The following is a 25075-nucleotide window of genomic DNA, read 5'->3' on the forward strand; positions in this document are numbered from 1 at the left end:
AAGTGTGCTAGTGCCAGATTCTCCATTGTTAATCTTTATCATATCAGATTAAGGGTGATATTCAATTATTAATTTATTATAAAGTGGGATATATATACCTATTGTTTAAATTATCAAATAAACCTTTTAACTTGCAAAACAGAACTACTTCTTGGCTCAGTGGGGTCAGGGGGATTCCAAGAGAGGGGTGTTATATAGGGGTAGTCATCCAGAACGCATGAACTGGACCTAAAGATATATCAATAAGGGTTTTCATTCAGTATTATAGACTAGGCGTTGACTTAGCTGTAGTGTTGAATTGAATCCTCTTACATATAGAACAATAAATCCATCTCATACAATATCGACATTTGCCTGAGCCCTTTGTTGATCCCTCATACTTTGGCAAGTGGTGTTAGTAGTGCGATGAATGGGACACAACCCAAGGGTCATACCCATTAAGAGTTCCTTATCTGCCACACCTCTATGTAGAGCCACCCCAAGAGGATGCAGGGTTTGCTTCTTATAGTGCAGAGGAAACCTTAGTATGGTAGGGAGATTCAAAGATGCAGGTAATTTAGGACAACTGGGTGAATGGCAGAAACCCATGACATTGACCTAGAGGCAGGAGTGGTTGATAGGAGCTACTGGGGTGATAATTTATTTTATTTATTTATTTCCATTTATAAAGCGCACAACGGCCCTAAGGCAACGTGGCGCTGTTACAAGAATATTTGTTTAGGTGCTGGTTACATAGGAGAAAGTCTTGGTGTTAAGTTAAAGTGTAGTTGTTACATACATGCATTTACGTGTTGGGTACATTGTTGGTTGGCATACATTTTATACAGTAAGGTGGCAGTTATACGGTACATAGTAAGGTAAGTAGATAAACAGTAAGGTAAGGTTATAAGGCATAGCAGCTGAGAGAGTATGGTCTACTTAAAAAGAATGGTCTTCAAGGCCTTTCTGAAGGCCATGAGAGAAGATTCTTTCCTAAGTCTAAGCGGGAGTGCATTCCATGATTTAGGTGCGAGCACTTCAAAACTAGAGCCTTCCAAACCAGCTATTCAGTTTCATGTCCGAACATAAATCCAGACATCATCCTTAACTATATTCAAATCCCAGACGGGTGGCATAGTGTAATCATTAAACCATATTTTAAATAATCTGCTATATTGGCTGGTTGTGGAAGTTGGTAAGAATATAGACAACCTGCTTTGCTGGTCCATATTTGTTGTTTGGCAAACCCGCAATCATTCTTTGGATTCATACCATGTGGGCGAGAGACCCACAGCATGATAGATGTGCTGAAATGGTTTGGGGGTGTTTGGCTGTATGAAAAGTGATCGCGGCAAACTGACCAGGAAAAAAAAACAGCCCGCATGCGGTCACTTTTCATATGATCAAACACCACCAAGGACACCACCCACCCCCAAACCCCCTTCCCTTCTTACCTGCCTGCTCGCCACCTGATCCGGTTCAACCCTGCGGCGTCAGATCTGTCCCTTTAACGCAAGTCGGATCTGACACTGCAGTGTCCCTTTTTCTTATCTTTTTTTTTTTATTTTTGTCCCCCGCCTCCAATAGCGAGGAAGCGGGGGACACCTCTGCAACCTCCCAGGCCAATACACACTGAACATGGGGAGCGGGGGACACCCCTGCTCCACATGTTCGGTATGTATTAGCCAATTTGTTCGGATATATTCGGTCTAATGGTACAGGCCAAATTCGGTCAAATTTACTATTTCGCCAAATATATTCGAACAAATCTACTAATACCAAAGTTAGTGGAGTGAGAGCGTGTCGACCAGAAGGAGGGAAGACGAGAGAATGTAGAGGTGATAGAGTGGAGAAGAGGAAGAGTAATTTTGGAGATTAATGTGAGGAGAGAGAGCAGAGAAATGGAGAAGAAGAGAAAGAGTGGGAAGAAGGTAGACAATGAAGAAAAGGAGAGAAAGGAGGGGCTGGAGAAGGTGGAAGTAGATCAAAGAGGATAGGAGGCTACAGCAGCAAATTCCTCCTGTACCAGCAAATTCCATCTGCACGGTGCACTGGCAAATCCAAAGCTGAGCCCTGGAGGCTTAGTGAGACTGAGAGCGGAGAGCAGCGAGGTTCTAACAATGTACTTAGCGGCAGATTTCATGAATGTGGAACCATATTATTTTTAAACAAATGAATAACTGAACACATCTGCACTGGAACACGCACACACACACACACGCATGCACTCACATTCCAGTACCTCATACACACCATGTCTTTCCCCATATCCCCATTTTCCACATGCAGTTCATTGTTTGTTATGCTTGTCCTGGAGCCGAGAATGATGTGTACTTGCTTATCTCTGTTTTCCAGTTGAAGACAACAGCTTGTCGCTTAAAGCAAAGGTAACCCTGCAAGATCTGGTCAACGAAGAATTTAAAATTCACGACCCAGAGGTTAAATGGATCAATGGTCAGTACCACATCTCTTACTCTCTCTTTCTCTTTCCCATTCATGTTGCGATCAGTTACTTGTGTTTGATAACTAGCTTCTCCCCCTGTATATCATTTTGTTTTTAAGACAGTGCTTCATAAAGCAAACAAGCCCTATGTTACGCATACAAGCATTTAACTCGTCATTTTAATTTCATGTTTCCGGGAAAATAATTGCTTACAAATGCTTCCCCACAATTTACATCATTCAGCATATCGTGTCATTACTAACGTACCGTTTACTTTCGTAGTTGCTAAATTTCATGCATGTCCTATGTATTTTGTATCCCTAGAACCAACCGATATGTGTTCAAGTACAAACAATTTAGCAATTGTACAGAAGATTGACCAGATGTAGAAAGTGAATTGCAATAAAATAAATAATTGTAGTGTATGGCTTTCTGCATGAATACCTCTGCAAACATTGTCTTGCAATGCAACGTCTCCTATAAATCCATACAGGAATTCATGAATTTACAGTTTCAGTGCATTGTGATCAAGCCAGGGTTCTATGTAATGTCATTGTGTAGATTTGGTCGCAGCCAAATCCATCACATTTTCTTTTCCTTTGGAACCATCTTGCTGCAAATGTATGTGGGGGGAGATGCCCCACTGCCCAACCCCCCCCACATTATTTATTTCCCTTGCCCCCCACATATATTTGCGGCAAAATGCAGCAAAATAATTTGATAGATTTGGCTGCGATTAAATCTACAGCGATGATACCTCCCGTTACTCAAGCCATTTCAGGGATCTGAGCTTTGTACAGTAATTGTGATTAGGTCATATTGCTTTTTTCTTCGACAAAAGGTTCCACAGGTTGAGCATTTATCCTGATATTAGTAAAAATGTTGGGCTGACCTGCAATTGATGGCAGCCAGGATTTGAGCACACTATAATATCCCTCCATGTTTACCACTGACCATTTTAGGCACAAAGCAATGAAAAGGCGGTGACCGGTTTCATTTCACTAGCTATGACCTGCTTAGGCTTCACAAAGGCTGTTTCACCAGTCATTTTCCATCCATGGCAATGAATCCACACAGTTGCACTGTGTTTGTTCGAGTGACACAGATTCTGCGTGTTTTCCTCTGTTGTGAGGACAGTTTGTTGCCTTGATGAAGGACTAGTTAAGAAATGCATTGGACAATTTTGATACCTCTGCTTTTGTGTCATGCGTCATGCAAGAAATATGGGATTAACGGTCTAACAGCCTCATTACACGGTAGGCGGTAAGGTTCATGCCGGTAATTTACTGGTACCGCCTTGAAGGAAAGGGGAATTACCGCCCTATTCCAAGGTTGGGAAGGCGGTAATTCCTCCTTCCTCCATTGCCCTTCCCCATTCCCATTTTTGCCCCATAGGGCATTATGGGAATGGGGAAGGCGGCAATTACAGTACCGCAAATTGCGGTACCGTAATTAGCACCCCGGTCCCTTTGCAGGTTCGTTTTCTAACGCCTGCTAAAAGCAGGCTTTAATGTACCAACCCGCAAAGGGACCTCGTAGTAAGGCGGTAAGGGTTTACCGGTACCGGTAAAATACTGGTACCGGTAAACCCTTACCGCCTACCGTGTAATGAGGCCCATAGTTATTGATTCCGGACTTATTCTGAAAAAGTTATTCATTGGAAATGAACATTGATTGGTTACTAACAACCAGTTTGTAGCACACAGTAACAGATTTAAAACACGTGGGTCCTTTTTTCTTGTTACAACTTAAATAACCATTCAATTCAGAGTGTTCCTACTGAGGATCTCAAGCAGTTCTGCTTGATTTCTGCAATAAATATTAAACAGTTGGTAAATCACATCTCAAATGTAGTTCTGAATTACAACTTACTGGCTGCCTGCATTGACTACAGCAACCAGAATTCCCTGAGGCCACAATTGGTATTAACCAAAAACACCTGAACAGACTGCCTCCCTGAAGATTGCAAGAGGCATGAAAGCACTTGGAGGAGAAGATCAACTGGACCGTGGAAGATACACCAAGCTGGGAACCAGAGTGAGCCTCTCACCCCTTTTCTTTCAAAAAATGTTCAGGAGTCCCAGGCTCCAGAGGTGGTGGCACCGGGGTGACACATGCCCCTACTCAGGAGAGCCAAATTGTTGGTTTTCCACCCACCCCCACTGTGGGATTTACACTGTGTAATTGGAGGGTGAGTTGGTTCCTGGCTACCTGCATTGACTACAGCAACCAGAATTCCCTGAGGCCGCAATTGGTATTAACCAGCAACACCTGAACAGACTGCCTCACTGAAGATTGCATGAGGCATGAAAGTGCTTGGAGGAGAATATCAACTGGACTGTGGAACCAGAGTGTGCCCCTCACCCCTTTTCTTTCAAAAAGTATTTAGAATCATTATATGCAAATTTATCTCATCAATATTAATGAGGGGTATCCTGAACATTCTACATGGATCTGTCCTTCAAGGCCTGGTCTTGGACAACCCTGGTCTAAAGCTAATGAATTCATAGGCTACTTCAAAAGCGATATAAAATAATAAACATTTGTTAGCTAAATGTCACAATGCGGATGGAAATACAAAAATAATTTAAATCAATCTAGTCTTGCTTAGATAGTTATTTTAAAGGGATATTAAATAACCAGTCATAATTGCAGTGTATTTAAGAAATATAGTCTTCATAACATGTTGTAGGTGCCACAGTTCATCTTTTTATTGCACTGAGATTGAGGATTTAGCAAACGGACAAGTGAACTTGGTCAAGCTTAGTTGCGAGTTGGTCTGACTGGAACAGCTTACTTTTGGACTGTGAAGCATTTGGTTTAGTCTGATCGTTGCCTGTGTCTTCAGCAGATTTCAAAGCTTTTGATACCCTTCAGGGATCGTCAGTGAAGGTTTGTTGAAAGAAGGCTCTGGGCGGGAAGATGATGCTGCAGAGATTAGAACGGGTTGTACAGCCACTGGATCGCCTGGATAAGTTTCCCCAGGCAGTGTTCTTCCGGTGGTGTGGTGTTCTTTGAGAGAGGTCCAACTTAATAATTCAGTGGTTCAAAGCTGATGCCTTTAGCATTGACCCGCCACATGCCCTTAGCAAAGAACGCGTGGAAGAGAAAGAAGTGACCAACCATATTTCTTGTTTGGAGCCAATCCCCTGTGGCATTGGGAGATCTGCTGCCATGTGGGATACTTTGCGAGGGACGCTGTTAAATAATTCCTTGAGTCTACATTAGGGTTCACGGCACAACTATTACCAACACATATTTTTCAGGCCTGCAGATTTATAGTATTAAGCAGCAGGGCAGTCCCATAATCTCGAAAAAATACAGAAAACCCCACTATTCTTTGGGGTTGGAATCAAGTAGTGGAATGTCCTCCTCTAGAAGGAATCTTTAGTCCAGCAGGGCCTGGGGCTACAGAATAGCTCCAGGCTTGTTAAGGCAAGCTGTGTCCTCTGAGACGTTCATACCCAGTGACCCAAAGTCTCACATCCAAAAAGAAATTGGCCTGCCCTCATTTCTAGAATTTTATTTCACTATTGTGACGAAATCTGACTTTTCCTGTAGTGGAATTTCTGTTTTTGTTATTTTTTGTTTTAACTCTTGCGGGAAGATCTGGCCCATGTAATAGCAGTCATCATTGTATCCCAAAACTCTTGCAGCAAGAGCTGCTTCATGCAAGAGCATTCATTATTTTAATCCAAATACCAAATCAAACTTTCTCACTAAGGAATGACCAGTACATTCTGGGATTGACAATGATCCAAAGCTTCTCCTTAGTGTCAGTGTCTCAAAACAAATGTCCCATTTGCCTTGCAATACATGTGCCACGTATCCGTATGATTTATGGTGCGTGGGGATGGGAGAGCGGGAAGTCCATTTCTTCATGGCTACATGCAAGGATTTCTGTTTTTCTTTTGTAATGCCTAATTTAGTAAAGGGGAGATAGAAAAAGGGCACCTGATTATTGTCTATGGCCCTCCAGGCAATCTTGTAATATGATAAAGGAAAATGGGCCAACTAGACTAGAGATGACAGCTGACTATTGTTCATATCATAATAGTTTTCTGTTTATTGTACAAATGCATATGTCATAAAAAAATATATACAATGTTTATGTTCATTAGTCGGCTCCACAGACCAACCGCAATACATCCTTTCCCAAACAGTTCATTCACAACTCATTCATACAGTCATCATGTTTACAAAGAAATAGAAAGAAGTGATGTTCTGTTTAGATCACAATAATAGGTCAGACAGTTGTAAATTAAACACTCAATTGTTTTACAATGTGCCCCTCTGTTGGTATTCAGGGGGTTTAGAAAACCATTGTCAACATGTTTCGGTTGAGTTCTCTTAACGAGGATGAGACAGTCCCCTCGTGTCGTGACTTAATATTCAACCTTCTTCAGGACAGGAGAGCAAACGCCAATTCCGCGTTGCCTCTTGGTGAAAAACCAAAGGTGGGGGGTGTATGTGGCAAGAGAGCCTTTGATCTAAGAAAGAAAGAAAGTGAATAAAGTTGTCATCTCTGTGTTTACTCAAAAATCTATTTACTTGATATCCAACTACAGCTCTCTTGGTTTGCTGTATGGCACCTGCTCACCTCCTCTGAATCTTTCAGGGGCTGGAGAACTGGTCGGGTGGAATAAATCCCGTCGTGAATGCTCCCAGCAGTGGCGCTTCACGTGATGGAGGCCCTATAATGATGAAGGACATGTATATTTTTATAAAAAACTTTTTATAAAAAACTAAAATAACTAAAAAACTAAACAATGGGGACCCAATAAGATAATTCACAAAATAATGGGTTTGTACTCACTGTTATTTTAAAGGAAGAAAATAGTGTTTTCTCTTGTGGCCCAGTTAAATAACAAGGCAAGTCAATTCATGCGGGCAACCGCAAATTTAAAAACGCCTGCAGAGGGGAAAACAAAGCATGTATACCATGCATTAACTGCTGTGACTCCCTACCCCTATTTAGCAGTAAAAAGTACATTAATATTTAGAGTGCAAAGATCGCTTACTTATATCAACCTTGTAATTCATCACGGTTGTAACTCGCTGGAAAAGAAATGCCAGTGGAGGAATTTCGCACAATTTACGGCCGTGGACTGAAATAGCCTGGTCTGGGCCCTCCACCCCTGACAAACCCTTGGTCGACCATTTCAAGAGGTTCAATCACAAAGATACAGAAATAAAGTGGTTTGTTTTACAAACTTTAAACCCAAATACAAGAGGCAGTGATATGGCAATGGCTCTACACCGTCTCGAACAGAAATGGATTTATTCCTTAGATACAGTACAACATGGGTTAAATATTTCGGTAGAATGGAACGTACTAAACAGTAACTAAGTCTATGTGGCCTAGTACCACCTTGCCCACAATACATTGCACATGTAAGTCTCCCTCAATTGCGAGGGATGTGTCTGTAGCATTCCGACCTGTGACATGCACCTGCACCCATAGAATTTCGCTTACCTGGGGTGGCTGGACTTACTCTCCACCCACCTACCAGGAAGCAATTATGGGAGTACGCCACCCACTACCGTGGGTTGACTCGCATGCATGCATCAGGTGCTCTCGGCTCGGCTGTTGGACTACTGAGCCCAGAATTCCATGACAAGGTAAATAAACCCAGTCATGCACGTTTCTGTGTGTGCCTTTAATCCTGAGATATTCTGAGCTAGCTCATTTACAGCTCCAATTTAAAAGCACCGGAAAGATTTCCATCCATTCAATTATCAATTCCCTTTACATGTGAATATGTAAAAGGCTGAAATCACCCGCAGGGGCATTGTGGACTACCAATCCCACAATTCTGAGCGGCTGCTCCCAGAAGTCTAAGCTATCGTGGGTTGACTCGCATGCATGCATCAGGTGCTCTCGGCGCGGCTGTTGGACTACTGAGCCCAGAATTCCATGACAAGGTAAATAAACCCAGTCATGCACGTTTCTGTGTGTGCCTTTAATCCTGAGATATTCTGAGCTAGCTCATTTACAGCTCCAATTTAAAAGCACCGGAAAGATTTCCATCCATTCAATTATCAATTCCCTTTACATGTGAATATGTAAAAGGCTGAAATCACCCGCAGGGGCATTGTGGACTACCAATCCCACAATTCTGAGCGGCTGCTCCCAGAAGTCTAAGCGCATGTCGGCTCAGTTCCCACACAACTCTAGGAGACGAAAGGAACGCAAGCAGTCACTGTTCGCCTTTCCAAGCAGCAGGGCCCTGGGCTTTTATCTGCGGCCAAAATAAGGTAATGAAACATCTCTATTGACAAAAAGCGGCATTGAGGTGCATCATGTCTTGACAGCACAATGTCCATAAGATCAGACACTTAACACGCCGTTCTGTGTTTGTGTTTATACAGGCAGCCCCTCGGCCCAGACCAGGCTATTTCAGTCCACGGCTGTAAATTGTGCGAAATTCCTCCACTGGCATTTCTTTTCCAGCGAGTTACAACCGTGATGAATTACAAGGTTGATATAAGTAAGCGATCTTTGCACTCTAAATATTAATGTACTTTTTACTGCTAAATAGGGGTAGGGAGTCACAGCAGTTAATGCATGGTATACATGCTTTGTTTTCCCCTCTGCAGGCGTTTTTAAATTCGCGGTTGCCCGCATGAATTGACTTGCCTTGTTATTTAACTGGGCCACAAGAGAAAACACTATTTTCTTCCTTTAAAATAACAGTGAGTACAAACCCATTATTTTGTGAATTATCTTATTGAGTCCCCATTGTTTAGTTTTTTAGTTATTTTAGTTTTTTATAAAAAGTTTTTTATAAAAATATACATGTCCTTCCTCATTATAGGGCCTCCATCACATGAAGCGCCACTGCTGGGAGCATTCACGACGGGATTTATTCCACCCCACCAGTTCGCCAGCCCCTGAAATATTCAGAGGATGTGAGCAGGTGCCATACAGCAAACCAAGAGAGCTGTAGTTGGATATCAAGTAAATAGATTTTTGAGTAAACACAGAGATGACAACTTTATTCACTTTCTTTCTTTCTTAGATCAAAGACTCTCTTGCCACATACACCCCCTACCTTTGGTTTTTCACCAAGAGGCAACGCGGAATTGGCGTTTGCTCTCCTGTCCTGAAGAAGGTTGAATATTAAGTCACGACACGAGGGGACTGTCTCATCCTCGTTAAGAGAACTCAACCGAAACATGTTGACAATGGTTTTCTAAACCCCTCTGAATACCAACAGAGGGGCACATTGTAAAACAATTGAGTGTTTAATTTACAACTGTCTGACCTATTATTGTGATCCAAACAGAACATCACTTCTTTCTATTTCTTTGTAAACATGATGACTGTATGAATGAGTTGTGAATGAACTGTTTGGGAAAGGATGTATTGCGGTTGGTCTGTGGAGCCGACTAATGAACATAAACATTGTATATATTTTTGTATGACATATGCATTTGTACAATAAACAGAAAACTATTATGATATGAACAATAGTCAGCTGTCATCTCTAGTCTAGTTGGCCCATTTTCCTTTATCATATAATTTAGTAAAGGACATTTTCTCATGCAAAGATATTCTTAAGATTCCTCTTCAGTTTTATTAATAGTTTCCCAGGTTTAACAGAATAGTTTTTATACATGTAGACGTGATTGTAATGTAGAGTGTTTGTATTTTTAATTTGACCGGAAATGACAATACAAAGCAACAATATATTTAGAAATGCCAAGTTAATCCCTACGGCCATTCCCACTCGCTACCTGCCCATTCTACCCAAAACACGTCCTATTTGCATCTCTTATTGTTTTCAAGAACTAACATGAAGTGTTGTCCTGACACTTTTATTTCTAAGAATTCTGCTGAGAGTTAGTGGCTTAATTACAGCTGTAAATGTGATTCTGTTTTATTAAATATGTTTTAACTAAGTGTGCCCTGAGCCAATTGATTTATATCTGTTTTTTACACTGTGCTCATGTTAAAATCAAACACTGAAATAAAAAAAAACAGTTGTGGGCTGTGTATAGATACTTAAAATTCTGTCTTAATTGCTTACAGACAATGGAAGTAATGGGGTCGAGGATGTGCCTACAGAAAGATAAACACGTGTGCAGACTACGCGAAACTAAATGTTTACTGTCAATTTAGCATCTGGTCTTAGCATGTCCCACTGTATTACATCTGAAAATACAGTTTCTATGGCGATCTGTACCGTCTATCTCTTCTGTAGTCACAGCTTGCTTCTGCTGGAGACTGAGTGGAGGTGAGATCTCTCGGATTACTGCATTGGCATCGTTTTTAGAAGCCATGTTTAGGAAATTAGAAGCTGCCCTGAACTTTCAAGCGGAAGTGATTTAAGAAGTGTTATTGAATGTTCGATCTTTTACACTAGTGGGCATGATTTTTAGGAAATGGTGCATAGATTGCACCACTGGCAGGATGCTGCTTCTATTTGACTTGTTTGTATATTTAAAGAGATATGCACTATGGATGAGTGGGGATTCATCTGTTTGAGACTTTTTAGTGAATGGAGTTATACTTTCGATGTTGAATTGATTTATTGCTTTGTTATATTTTGTGTAAGGTTTGATGTAACCCCTTAAGTGCCAAGGGCGAGTATGCTTGTCTTTTTCACATAGACTTGCATAATAGCCTGGCACAAAGACACAAATATAAAAATACAATAACAAGTATAGGCATTGTGATAAACATTTGCCAGGTACTGCTATCATATGCCTGGAAAATGCCAATCATATGCCTATGCAAAAAGCCACACCTTTTGGATTTGCCAAAGCTTGTGAGAGCAACTGCAATATGTTGAGTGTGCACAGAATAAACACTTCAGTTAATGGACCTCATTAGGACCCTGGCGCTAAGTGTTTAACGGTGCCGTAAAAGGCTGCGGTGCCGTTAAACACTTAGCACCTTACTATGAGGCCCCTTTGCGGGACCCGACCTGAACGGCTGGTCTAGACCAGCCGTTAAAGTAGGCACCCGCAAAGGGACCTTGGTGCTAAGTACGGTACTGCAATTTGCGGTACCGTACTTAGCGCCTTCCCCATTCCCATAGAACCCTATGGGGCGAAAATGGGAATGGGGAAGGGCCATGGTTCAATGGGGAATTACGGCCCCGCCAACCTTGGAATGGGGTGGTAATTCCCCATTGAACCATGATGGACCCGTTAAAACACTGGCACCAACCATGGTGCTAATAGCGCCATGGTTTAGCGCCGGTGTTGTAATGAGGGCCAATGTGTCTGTTGCTCGTGTAAGTCACCTACAAGTGGAGATCTTTGCGTTTTGCTTAATTGCACCTGATCATTATTCCTCCTTTTATAGCAAGTGAAGTTGTGTGTATTTTTTGTAAACAAAATGGGTCTCTCATCATGCTGTACGGTCCAATTCACTAACCGTGTTTTAGTGTATCAGGAATATGTGGGAAATAGCCAATGTCTAACAGACATAACGGTGTTATCCATATTTGTTCTATAACAGCATATCTACCAGTAAGCACTTGATGAAGAGGAATATCTTCGTCGAATCCCTCTCATCATTCTCTAAAACATTTTTCAGCATCCCATAATTTCCTCTGACATGTACATTGTGTTCTGATCTCTTCTGTGAGTGCACCCACTGTTCAGCTCTCTCTTTTTCTATCATCGTTTAGTGTTTGTGTCTGATAAATAATTGATATTGCCTTTCAGAAATACTCTGCCCTGGCATGTGTTTGCTTCAATGTTAACTTTTAGCCGTCACGCTTGTGTTTGTATTGTTCTAGGGTTTCGATGCATTATTAAATACTCCATCCAGAAACATAAGTCCTCCGGCAGTCTGACTGAACCTGCTTCCAGACCTCAGCTCACATGATAATTAAACAGAGGGGTGCAAACTGGGATAAAAGGGCTGGCCGAATGCAAAGATGGGAGCATGAAAATAGCAAACTTAGCATAATGACAAGGATGAAACAGCTTTATCACGCTGAAACTTAATCACTGCAAGGAAACAACCTCCTCTAATCAAGAAGGAGACGCAATAAGAATATGCATTTCTCCTAAAAAACAAGGATGCTAACCAACCCCCCCCCCAAAAAAAACTACTAAAATCTTACCACTCCAACGGATTCCAATGGCAGGACCTGGGTATACCAAAATGGAGGATACTCAGAGCACTTGTCAAATTCAGCATGTGGCTCCCACCAGCCCATACCGTGCTCTGTGGGCCACACACAGGTGCCCAAAAACATACACTAGGGGCACAGGGTTGTACCCCCACCCTTGGGTGCCATAAGGGTATCTCATGGGTCTGTACACCAAACCAAAAACAGGAAGAGCTGCACTGCCAGGAGTCCCACATGGACTCCTGGGCAGAAGACAAGACAGAACACACAATAAAAAGCAGTAAAGGACAATGATACGGAGGCCCTGTCCCTCCAATGCATTTCCATCATCACAGTCCCCCCCCCCAGACTGAGGTTAGGGTGCCTTATCTCCCACGACATAGACACCCTCATCCAGACGGTCAACATACCTTCTTGAAAGGCCATCTGCATTATCGTGACTCTTCCATGGTCTATGCTCTATGGTGAAATCTAGCCCTTGCAGGCTAATGGACCACCTGAGCAGTTTTGGGTTCTCACTCTTCATCTGCATAAGCCACTTCAGGGGCTTATGATCTGTTTGGACATTGAAGGTAGGCCCTGTAAGGTAGGGCCGAAAATGCCTAAGGCTCCAAATTATGCTAACACATTCCTTTTCAACAGTAGCCCACCTAAGTTCTCTACCCTTGAGTTGTCGACTGATGAATATGATAGGATGTTCCCTTCCTTTGTCATCTAACTGGGACAAGACCACTCCAATTCTGGTGTTGCAGGCGTCAGTTTGAACGATAAAGGGCTTGCTGTAATCAGGCGCCCACAACACAGGTACCCTACACAGACTTTCTTTCAAGCCATCAAAGGCCCTCTGAAATTCTTCAGTCCAATTAACCTTCCTAGGCTGTTTGGGTGAAGTCAGATCTGTCGGAGGTGCAGCTATGGTTCCGTAGTCCGTCATGGAAATGCGATAGTACCAAGTGAGGCCCAAAAAGGCTCTCACCTGGGTTTGAGTAGTGGGAGTCTCCCAGTCATGTACATCCTGTACTTTACCGGGGAGAGGTTGGATTTGACCCCCTCCAACCTCATGATTAAGATACGTGACTTTCCCCTGAGCGATCTGGCACTTGGTGGCCTTGATAGCGAGGTTAGCCCTTCCCAAGGCCTGTAACACCTTATCCAGATGTGTCAAATGCTCTTCCTAGGTGGAACTGTAGACGGCAATGTCGTCTAAGTAGGCCACACAAAAGGCCTCCAGACCACTGAGCACATGATTGACCAATCTCTGGGAGGTGGCAGGGGCATTCTTCAACCCAAAAGGCATGACCCTAAACTGGTAGAGTCCCTCAGGTGTCGAGAATGCCGTCTTTTCCTTGGCAGAGTCCGTCAGAGCTATTTGCCAATAGCCTGAGGTAAGGTCAAAGGTGCTCACAAATTTGGCAGCACCTATGGTGTCCACAAGCGCATCAGCCCTGGCCAATGGGTGCGTGTCATTTTTGGTGACGGCATTGACTCCTCGGTAGTCCACACAGAACCTCTGCCTTGGGGACAAGGACCACTGGACTGGACCAGGGACTGGTTGAGGGTTCAATAACACCCAGATCCAACATCTTGGTGACCTCAGCCTGGATGTGGTTCTTAACTCTATCTGACATACGGTAGCACCTGCTTTTGACAGGCACACTGTCACCAGTGTCAATTTCATGACTACACCACAGTGTAAGCCCTGGTGTCAGTGAAAACAGAGAGGCATACTGCTGGAGCAAAGCCCTGCAGACCCTCTGCTGCTCTGTCATCAGATCTGGAGGGAGATGCACCCCCTCCACTGAGCCATCCTGAGGGTTGCTATGCAGCAGATCAGTAAGGGGCTCACTCTCATCCTCTTCTTGCTCTGAAGCTAGCAAGAGACATGAGACTTCAGCTCGCCTGTGGAAAGACTTGAGCCTGTTAACATGGAATGCCTGTGGGGCTACCCCAGGGACTCCCATGCCAACCAGATAATTGACTTCGCCCATCTTGGAGATGATCCTGAAGGGTCCAGTCCACTTGTCCGTCAAAGCTCTAGGCTTGGTAGGCTCCATAACAAGGATTTTCTGTCCTGGAGTCCAATCCACTTGTGAGGCTTTAAGGTCATGCCAGTATTTATTCAGTTCCTGGCTGGCCTTGAGATTTGCTGTTGCTTGACCCATCATCTGTGTCATCCTCCGTCTGAGGCCTAACACATAGTCCCCCACTTGCTTGGCGGGACCTGGAGGGGTGGCCTCCAAACCTTCTCTGATCAAGGCAAGGGGCCCCCTCACGGGATGTCCAAAGAGTAACTCAAAGGGGCTGAAACCAACACCCTCTGGAGGTACCTCTCTATAAGCAAACTATTGGTCAGGGATGGTAAGAGGTGGAGAACTTGTAGGTTACCCCGCTCTCTTTCCACACGGTTTTCATGTAACAAGGATGAAGTTGGATCCTCTGTCATAGACAACCTCTTTAGGGAATCTAACATGGGTAGAAATGCCCAGGAGAGCCCTGGCAACCACCTTGGCAGTAACAGTCCGAAGGGGTATAGCCTCAGGGTACCTGGTGGCATGATCAACCAAGACCAGGATGAACCGATGTCCACCTGAAGTGGGAGGGTCAAGGGTTACCGACAATGTTGATGCCCACCGTCTCAAACAGTGTGCCAACCACTGGCAATGGCTGCAGTGGGGAAATGACACTGCCTCCAGTCTTGCCAGACAACTGACAAGTTGGGCAGGTCCTGCAGTGGGACCCCACTTCTACTCGCATCTGAGGCCAGTAGAAATGGGCAGAGAGCCTCTGCTTAGTCTTCTTGGTACCAAGATGACCAGCTAAGGGCACCTATGCGCCAACTGCAGTAGGAAGGGCCTGAAACCCTGGGGTACCACTAACCTCTTGAGGGCACCAGGTTCAGGTTTAGTGTGCTCACTAACAAGGAGCTCACCCTCCCAATAGATACGGAATGTCCTAGGCACTTCTCCTTGTGCCTGGGACAGGGCCTGTTATCTCAGACCCTCGAGAGAGTGGCAATCTCTCTGTCCCTTACAGAAGTCTGCCCGGGAGGGGTACCCCTTCAGCCAGCAGGCATTGAAGATCAGGGTGGTCCTCTGGGTTGAGAACCTCTCCCACAGGAGAGTCTTCCATTTCTTCTCCCTCAGGAGTTGAGTTTGGGTTTTCCACTGCACCCAGCCCTTCCGGAGCATGGATCCCAATGGGTGCTGTGGAAACATCAGGAAGAGAAGGAGCCCCTTTCACAGAGGTGGCCTTCTTGTTCTTCTGTCTTCTTGCCTTAGGCCACGCCTTTGGCTCGGTTACCTGACTCACAGCCAGACCCTGTGTCACCTGTGACCTAGTGACTACAGCAGCAGCCATGGGGAGACCACCTGAGATCAACCCCAACTCCATTAGATCATTTCCTAACAGAATGTTAGCAGGGGCACTGTCTTGAAGCAGGACAGGAAGCTTTGCTGTCTTGTCTCCGATCATGAGTGTGACTAAGGCTACAGGTGATAATTTGGGAGGCCCACCAGCTAACCTGGTGATTCTCAGAGGAGCGCCTACATAGTCCTCTGGCTTGAGCAGGGTCCTGTCCACCACTGTCATGCTTGCCCCAGTGTCTCTCAAGCCAGGAGAAGGCTGGCAATTCAAGAGGACACTTCTCAAAAACCTACGGGTATTCTGTGGGATAGTCGCCAGTACTTCTGCGTACTTGTCCCAGGCCCCAAGGGACACTAAGGAAATCTCTAGAGGACCACCAAATGTGATCCCTGTAGAGGAGGGGAGGATAGTGGCCTCCACCTCAGACATGGGGTAAGGGTAGCTCAGGCTGACAGCCTTACTTTTACACTTGGAGTCACCCTTCCTGTGATCCAGAGCCCCACATTCCCAACAGGTGCCAGGAATGTGGGGTATGGTACTGGAACCACTGGGAGCCTGCTTTGCAGCAGGTGGACCACTACTCTTATTTCCACGCACAGATGACTTAACCCCACTAGATTTTTGGATCTTAGGAGGGGAAGGTTTTGGTTTACCTGACTGTGATTGTTTCTGGGACTCCTCATCTTTCTGAGAGGTCCCCTTTTCTTTGTCCTTGTCCTTCCAACTGGAGTCCTTAGGGGACACCCGGTACGAGACCCACTTGTTAGCCAACTCAGCCAGCTTAAAGGGATCCAAAATGTTCTGGTCAGAAACATACTGACCCAGCTCTGGTGAACAGGCTTCTGAAAAATGCTCAAGTGAGACAATTCAACAAACGTTTTCACTTTGTAACCATCAACCCACCCCATCATGTTCATGTGCGCAGCACTCATCCAGTCAACCCAAGACACATTCTCTCTTTTCTTAAAATCCCTGAAACCTTTAAGGTATTGGGTAGGTGTCTTGCCAAACTTGGTAATCAAAGCAGACTTCATGCACTCATACTGACCCCTTTCTTCAACACTCAGTTTCAGAATACAGTCATATCCAGTCTGAGGCACTGTGCTTAAAAAACGCTTAGCCCAATCTCCTTTATCAACATCATGAATTGCACAAGCCATTTCAAACGCTTCAATCCTTTGGAGGATATCTGAACCCTCCACAAACACACCAACCAAATCTTTCATAAATTTGGTGGCTGGGGACCTGCCACTCCACTGGTTTAGCTGAAGTCTCCACTCTAGCTTTCTGTAGCTGGATTCTTTGGTGCTCAGTGTCCCTATCTTTGAGTATCACTTGCTGTGCCAACTCCTCGTTCTTCTACTCCGTTTACGTTGCCAACTTTTATTAATGAAAGGCTAACTGTTCCCGTTGTAGCTCCAATTTTAAATGTTCAATCTTCAGGGTCCTCATTGGTTGCATACCCCCTTCAAGAGATTCACCGTCAGTCTGGTAGTCCACCAGGGCAGCTATCAGCATAGCCCTAGAGTTATCCACAAAGTCTAACTCCCTGGCTTCACAAGCACTCTGGAGAGCCTCTAAGCTCATCCTAGTCAATTTACCATTTGCAATAGACTCCATTGCTTATAATGCAGTTGTCTTGTACACAACTAAACCTCAATTTAACAAAGTGCAGATATTTTGTAAGTGGCACGGTTATACACTGATTCTTAAAACCATAAGCATCTCACCACTACCGCCAGTGTAAAGACTGGAAGGGGGTGTCTGTACTCCTGCTCTCTATATGGCAGAGGAGAGGCACAGAGGACCCCAGCCAAGATACTCTATAGGGTAGCACTGGTCGAGCAATCAAGGGCTAGCTTCCCAAGAGGTGATGCAAGCTGGTTCTTAAGTACAGTGTAGTCCCCAAGGCCCCACAAAGGAATGTCCACACAGTGTATTAGTTAAAACACAGTCTTTATATAATTAATATTATGCTGTTAAGCTATCCACCGTCCCCGGAGGATAGCTTAACGGCAACGTGCGCGCCTTGGAAGCAAGACGACACGGAGCAACACAGGTTCGATCCCTGGGTCCGCGCTTAGAAACTTCTGGGTGTTTAAGCGCGTTATAAATATGCAACTCAGATTAACAAAAACAATTATGCAACTAAAAAAAAAAAATCCTGTAACAGCGCCTCGATGCCCGCGGGCTGTGTGAGCGCCTTAAAAATGCGAGATAAATAAATAAATATTCAAGGTTATGTACACTATCACAATAACTCACTTTGTGCTCAGAAAATCCACAATGGCAAATATATACAGTTCTAAAGTGGTACCACAATTATTGTCAGATCTCAATAAAGTGCATCAACTATACTCTGGTCAAATGTCACACAGATTAAGGAATAAAAGTAACCAACAATAGATATAGGAGAAAAGCAGTTGGTTAGAACAATGGGCAGAATATTGTCCCCTACCAACTAGGCACAACTCTGTGTGGAGATCCCCCCACTTTGGAAACCTGTAAATTAAGATATCGTACAAGCCCAGTCCATATATTGTTCACAAGAGTCTTATTTCCTTCTAAAATACTTCTACCACCCTAATGTACCTGGAATAGCAGAGTTTGTCATCGGGTCGTCGGCGGATCCTTCTTCAGTAGCTGCCTTTAAGGCAGGAGCCACGGATCGTCAAGATCCCATGAGGAAAAGGGTTGAATGACGACGGTGAGGTGGCAGCTTCATTCCTAGCGGAGCTCGTCGACGACAGAGCATTGGCGTCCTGCAAGGAAGAGGCGTGCTAGGCACCTCGGTGACGATAGTTCAGGACCGCAAAGAGTTTGAAGAACTTTGGCCCAGCAAGGGCGTAGAGTCGTTGGCGTCTCTGTGGTCTTTAGGTGGCGGGAAACCCACCGGCGGATGCTCCTCGCCACGTGGCGGCCTCGGCTTTCTCCGGCAAGACAAAGCAGTCAACGGTGCAGGCGAGAGCGTCCTTGGATCAAATATAACTTAGGCAAAGGGAGCACGTCGGCTCCGGTCGGCGACGGGGGTCGTCGACGGTGATGGACAACAGTGTCCGGGCGGTTCTCGTTGTGATTCCACGATGTTGCCCATCACCGGTAGGCAGCCTGTTGTAGGTATGTCTACCAGGGAGCGCTGGCAAAGATTAGCAGTGCACGATGGTCCCTCATAGTTCGGAAAGAGGGCGCCAAACCAGGTCCTCTCTGGTTAGTTCTTGGAGACATCGCACTTTTCAGATTGGTGAAGTAGAGCAGCAACAAGACTTCTCTTACAGCAGGGCTTCAAGGTTAAACTTCAGTTTCAACTCCAGTTTATCTTCAGCTTTTGAACACGAATTCTAGCAGTGAGAGGCCCCCAGATATGTTAGTTGATCTCCCATTCATTCTGCTGGGTTACACTCGGGCATCCAATCAGTCAGAAGGGCATTAATGCAGGTAGGCAGCCAATCAGGTGCATAGTGCATTCAGGCCATTCACTTCTCTCCAGACACTCACAACAAGTTATGTGTATTAGGACAAGTACCCAGCCATTCAACACTCCCCACTGCATTCATACCATTTTCGGGCAGGGCTGTCTCAGTCATTGTGTCAAACACCAGAAACTACACATCCACAATAAGAAGTGCATATTGGTCACACACTCCATTCACCCAGGGCCCACCCACAGGGTGTACCCACAACATACAGTCACTGGGAAGGCTCCAGCCAGTCTGGCCTGGACTTCACAACAACAACATATTTGAGGTAACGTGCAATAGAAAGCAAGAGGGGCCATCTTGTTTCCTATCAGGAATCAACCGATTCGAATGGCAGGGCCTGGGTATCCCAAAATGGTGGATACTTAGAGCACCTGTCAAATTCAGCATGGAGCTGCCACCAGCCCATACCCTGCTCTGTGGGCCACACACAGGTGCCCAAAAACATACACTAGGGGCACAGTGTTGTACCCCTACCCATGGGTGCCATAAGGGTATCTCATGGGCAATGTTCCCTCTAATTATTTTTCTCTATGTGCAGAACTGGTTTGCTGTTGTGCGCACATTATTTTCCATTTGCGCAACTGTCTAATGAGGTAAGCCACTTTGTAAGAATGCATATTTAGTGAACTACCATTGCAGAAGAGAGTTTGGAAAGGATTTCCTCTTGCCAGCCACTGCAATTATTAACAAATCTTACAACACTTGTCCCAAACACATTGGCTTGAATAAAATATGTCATATGTGATTAAACTGAAAACTCATCAACCAGTCCAAGACTGCAATATCTGCCACAGTACCTTGCAAATGTTTTATGCCACTGGAAAATCAATCATGTGTACTACAAAAGACAAATATCTCTTGTCATAAACTGATGTGGCTGTCAAGAAATATAGACAGAATACACATTTGCTGATGGTTAATGGCAATTAAAAGTAATGTGTCAAAAAACATGCTGTTAGGAGTTCAAGTGCCACTTTAATGGAGTAATTGAAGGGCCAGGAGAACATGCTTCTAATAATTTGTGTAAGCATAATTGCATCAGCATAACTGCACCTCAGAATATAATGATCACATATTCTTGTGCCTCTGCTTACTATCCACATTACGTTGTCCTTGGAGTAGTGATAACACCAGCCTTACAGCCAAGAGACCTATACACCATCCATTTTTACTCCCTAAAAAAGGAAAATGTGCCCAACAAAAACGAGAAACAATGAACATTTTGTTGCTTCAATCCACAGAGATCCACTGATATTTTTTCGAATTAGTGACCAGTAGAGCAGTGGCATAGGAAGGAACTATAATAATATTAATGCCTGATCTCAACAGGAATTTAAAAGGGGAAGAACATAAAATCATTTGACTGAAAGTAGGAAGCACAATCTGATTAGAGCCCTGCTTATATCCCTTACATAGGAAGTTAAATGACAGGGCACATAATAAAGCCTATAGTTTTGCCCACCCTTCCGCACCACAGCCTAGATACAACTAAATAAGAGCCTTACTGAGGTTTATTATGGAGCCCTGCTGAGGAAAATCACATGTATATTCATATATATATATATATATATATATATATTTCTGAGGCTTGTGGAATCTGCTTAAATCACATGCTGTGCATAGGCCGACATCTAGTGGAAGCTGCGGAGTATTACAGTTTGTTCTTTGAAACTCGAAAATGGGCGTCGACACAGGGCGTGCCAGTAATACTATCCCTAGTGTGACGTCCACTGTACCCAAGATCCCTCACGCGTCTAGGATCCTCAGATTGTTTTTTTCTGCCATACTGATCGGAAGCATTTTGCGGAGTCCCCTGGCCTTAGCCATACTTTTGCTAAAATTTAAAATGATAATCTATTGACATCCTTCCCCACCCCAACGTCGAACTTCGACACTCGACGCCGGCTGGAGAAGAAATCGACCGTCGGCTGCTGCACGACGGATTTGGGCCTCGGAAGGCCGCTGGCCTCGGCCCGGGCCTGGTAGGGCGCTGGCCTCAGCCCTGCAAGTAGGGAGAGTGGGGGGTGGTACATACTCTACACTCTTGGTATATAGGTACACCTTATACATTTCCTACATTTAACAGCCCACTGCCTCAAGGTGCGTATGGAGGGTACCCCTTTTCAATTCTGCCCCAAGTGCAATCGCAATTACCCTTGGGTCGACAGGCACGCCACATGCAATCTCTGCTTGCCGAGGGACCACCCCGAAGCGAACTGCAGAGCGTGTAGTAGGTTTAAACCTAAGACACTTAAGGACCGTTCGACGAAGCGTTGGGCCCACCAAGCCAGGCAGGCGGCCATGGCAGCGGAGGGCGCCTTCAGCGATGGCAGCGAAGCCGACCTTTCGGACGGCGAGGGCATTATGGCGTCGAAAGACAGCCGAGCGCAGGTCCCCGACCTCGGAAGGTCGTCCGGCAGGGCGGCTATCGGGAAGACCCCCGGCGACACAAGCGCTTCACATACTACACACAATTAACACACTAAGTCTAACCGAGACTCAACGACGTCGATTTCTCGGAAAGAGGCACAGACAGAACGGTCCGATTCGGTGTCCTCTGGGCGCTCTCGATCAAGATCGCCGCATGACTCCAGGCAATCATCCACTCTTGCCAAGAGTGCCTCACTCCCTAGGCTAACAGAAGTTCGATCGTCGGAAGACGAAGACGACTTCCACCCCCAGGCCGCGCTCCAGGAGTCGGAGCCCGCAATTAAAGCCAGCAAGGCCCCACGCTCGAAGGAGAGGGACACCGCTCCCGATCCTCGACGCCAGGCGTCGAAAAACTCCAGAGCTATTAAGGGACAGGGAAAACATTTTTCTACGCACTGGGAGGGGGGAAAACAGCAGAAGAAACTACCTGTACATTCTTCCACACCTGTGAAACACTCCACCCCCCTAAACAGACAGACAAGCCCAGGTCGGCTGCTAGGTCCACAACCAGCAAAGCTACTCAAGATAAATCCCATAGACTTGCTGAGAGAGTCATTCCCAGTTCCAAAAAATGGTCCAGTGAAGACATAAATAGGGTCATGTCAAGGATGTCTTCTTTGGCTGATTTTTATGATAAAAATCCAGAACATTTCCTCTTGTATGATCCACAAGGGGCCACACCCTCAGGCTCTACTGATCCTATCCCCCCGAGTAAAAAGGCCCGGTTTGAAACTCCGATGAGGTCAGAACCCTTCGAGGTAAAACCTTACGCAAGACCATACTCACGGTATCAAGGAGAGGCTTCCTTTTGTGAAGACCAAGAATTTGGTATGATAGAAGAGCAAACCGGGACGGGCTACTATCGGGATGATGACGACCAGGAAAAAGAAGAGGATGACCCGGAAACATACAGAGTAGATTCCCCGGTAGAGAACGAAGCCCTGGTTACAGACTCCCTGGTCGATAACAACCTCTCCTAAATGAGGTTCTCGCTCGCGCAGCAGAACATTTCCATATTGACACCCACAGTGTACATGAGGAAAGGGACTTTGCAGAAGAGTTAGTGGGAGAAAGGAGGCCTGTTGCCCAGACCATCCCTATCCTTAAATCCATTCAGCGGAGAATAGATATGTCCCTGGTGAACCCAAACCTCACCAGAGCAGTCAATCCCAGGGTTGAAAAACTTTTCAGGGAGGCAAAGTCTGACCCTTTCTATATAAGAGGACATCTGAAGCCAGACTCCCTAGTTGTCACCAACACTCGTAAGAGGGCTGGGACACCCTTGTCTTCGTCAGAAGCTCCTCCCGACAAGGAGAGCAAAAAACTATACGGTTTCGGCAGGAAGGTAGCCTCAGCGTCCGCCTATCAAGCAAGGATTGCTAACTCCACCACCCTGTTGGCCAGCTATAACTGCCATCAGTGGCAAGAAGTCGCAGCACTCACAGCCTCTGCTCCTGAACCGTTAAAGGGCCAATTAGCTCGGATTTCCGCATAGGGTAGAGCCGTGTCTGGTTGCATTTTGAAAGCAACCTTCGACACCGCGGACAACGCAGGCAGATTGATAGCGGAGGGCACTGTTATCAAGAGACATGCGTGGTTACGGCAGTCTGGTTTTAAAGCAGAAACCCAGGCATCATTGTTGGACAAACCGGTGGAAACCAATCTGTTGTTTGGTAAGGCGGTCGAAGACGCACTGAAAAATGCCAAGGACGAATACGAGACACTCAAATCCCTTGGCCAGTTAACCAATAAACCCCCTAACCAGAGAGGGAATAGTAATTTTCGTCGCCCTCACGGCCAAAATTCCCAGAGAGGATCTAACTATTTCCAGGAGCAGGGTACACAGTGGAACAACAACCAACAGTCTACCCAGGGTTACGGCAGAGGTAATAGGAGAGGTTGTGGTAAAGGCAGAGGCAGCCCCAGCAAGGGAGGCGGCACGCCTCCACCAAAGCAGTGACGCTCAGTTCAGGGTCCCTTCTCACACAACCCCAGTAGGGGGACGCATTTCAAACTTCACCCAGGCTTGGGAAGGAATCACATCAGACAGATGGGTGCTGTCAACAGTATCCACAGGATATTGTATAGAGCTACTGCAGCGTCCCCGGAACCATCCTCCACGACAAAGAGTACACTCCTTAGAACATCAGAAGATTCTCCTCGAGGAGATCGCCATTGTTCTACAAAAGGACGCGATAGAACTCGTCCCGGGACACCAGGTAAACAAGGGTATTTATTCAACTTACTTCCTTGTGCCAAAGAAAGACTTGACAATGCGCCCAGTATTCGACTTACGGCCTGCCAACAAGTATGTCAAGCCCCAAAAATTTTGTATGACCACGCTACAAGAGGTAATCCCCCTCCTAAAAAAGGGGGATTACATGGCAACCTTGGATATGAAAGATGCTTATTTTCATATTTCCATGTTCCCAGCGCACAGAAAGTACTTGCGCTTCAAGGTGGACAGTCGCCACTATCAATTCAAGGTACTGCCCATTCGGGATAGCTTCAGCACCAAGGGTATTCACCAAGGTACTGGCGGTGGCGGCTGCACACCTACGCAGGGAGGCAATCCCAGTGTACCCTTATCTGGACGACTGGCTCATAACGGGGGAAACCCCAGGAATTTGCAGGACAAACATTCAAAGGACTATCGACCTCCTCCACGAGTTAGGCTTCTCAATCAACAAGAAGAAGTCAAGCCTGGTGCCAAGCACCTCAAAACAATTCCTAGGAGCAATCCTGGATACCCAGGAGGGGTTGACCTTTCCTTCAGAAGAAAGAATCCGGAATATACTACTGCAAATTCCGCATTATCAGTCCGGTCAACAAATAACAGTACGCAAAGCAATGCGTGTACTGGGCATGATGGCGTCATGTATTTACCTGGTCCCCCACGCGCGCCTGCGTCCCATGCAGGAATGGTTGGCGAAACAGTGGTCTCAGGCAAGTGGTCAGTGGGACGATCTAGTGGTCGTTTCGCCAACACTGGCACAAAGCCTTCACTGGTGGACAAGACAGAATCTCGCACAGGGGAAACCCTTTTACGATCCCGAAGTACAGGCAGTAGTCACTACAGATGCATGTCTGACGGGGTGGGGAGCTCACCATCTCCACCACACAGCTCAGGGTCTCTGGTCTCACTCAGTGGCCAAGAACCACATAAACCTGCTAGAGCTTCTGGCAGTATTCAGAGCGCTTCAGGCGTTCGAGCCCCACCTACTAAACCTGTCAGTGCAAATCCGGACGGACAGCACTACAGCCATGTTCTACCTGAACAAGCAAGG

The 25075-nt window shown here is 45.5% G+C and overlaps 1 protein-coding gene across 3 annotated transcripts in view; it reads left to right on the forward strand.

Moving 5' to 3' along the window:
* DPP6 (dipeptidyl peptidase like 6) overlaps positions 1-25075 on the forward strand; it is a 2034493-nt gene that overhangs the window by 703531 nt on the left and 1305887 nt on the right. For all 3 annotated transcript variants that reach the window (XM_069647934.1, XM_069647936.1, XM_069647935.1), the window contains exon 3: positions 2335-2433. In XM_069647934.1, coding sequence (XP_069504035.1) covers positions 2335-2433 — 99 coding nt within the window. The remainder of the gene's footprint in view (positions 1-2334; positions 2434-25075) is intronic.

Source organism: Ambystoma mexicanum, chromosome 2q (assembly GCF_040938575.1).
Source record: "Ambystoma mexicanum isolate Mex_15411 chromosome 2q, UKY_AmexF1_1, whole genome shotgun sequence".
In the NCBI taxonomy this organism is placed as follows: domain Eukaryota; kingdom Metazoa; phylum Chordata; class Amphibia; order Caudata; family Ambystomatidae; genus Ambystoma; species Ambystoma mexicanum.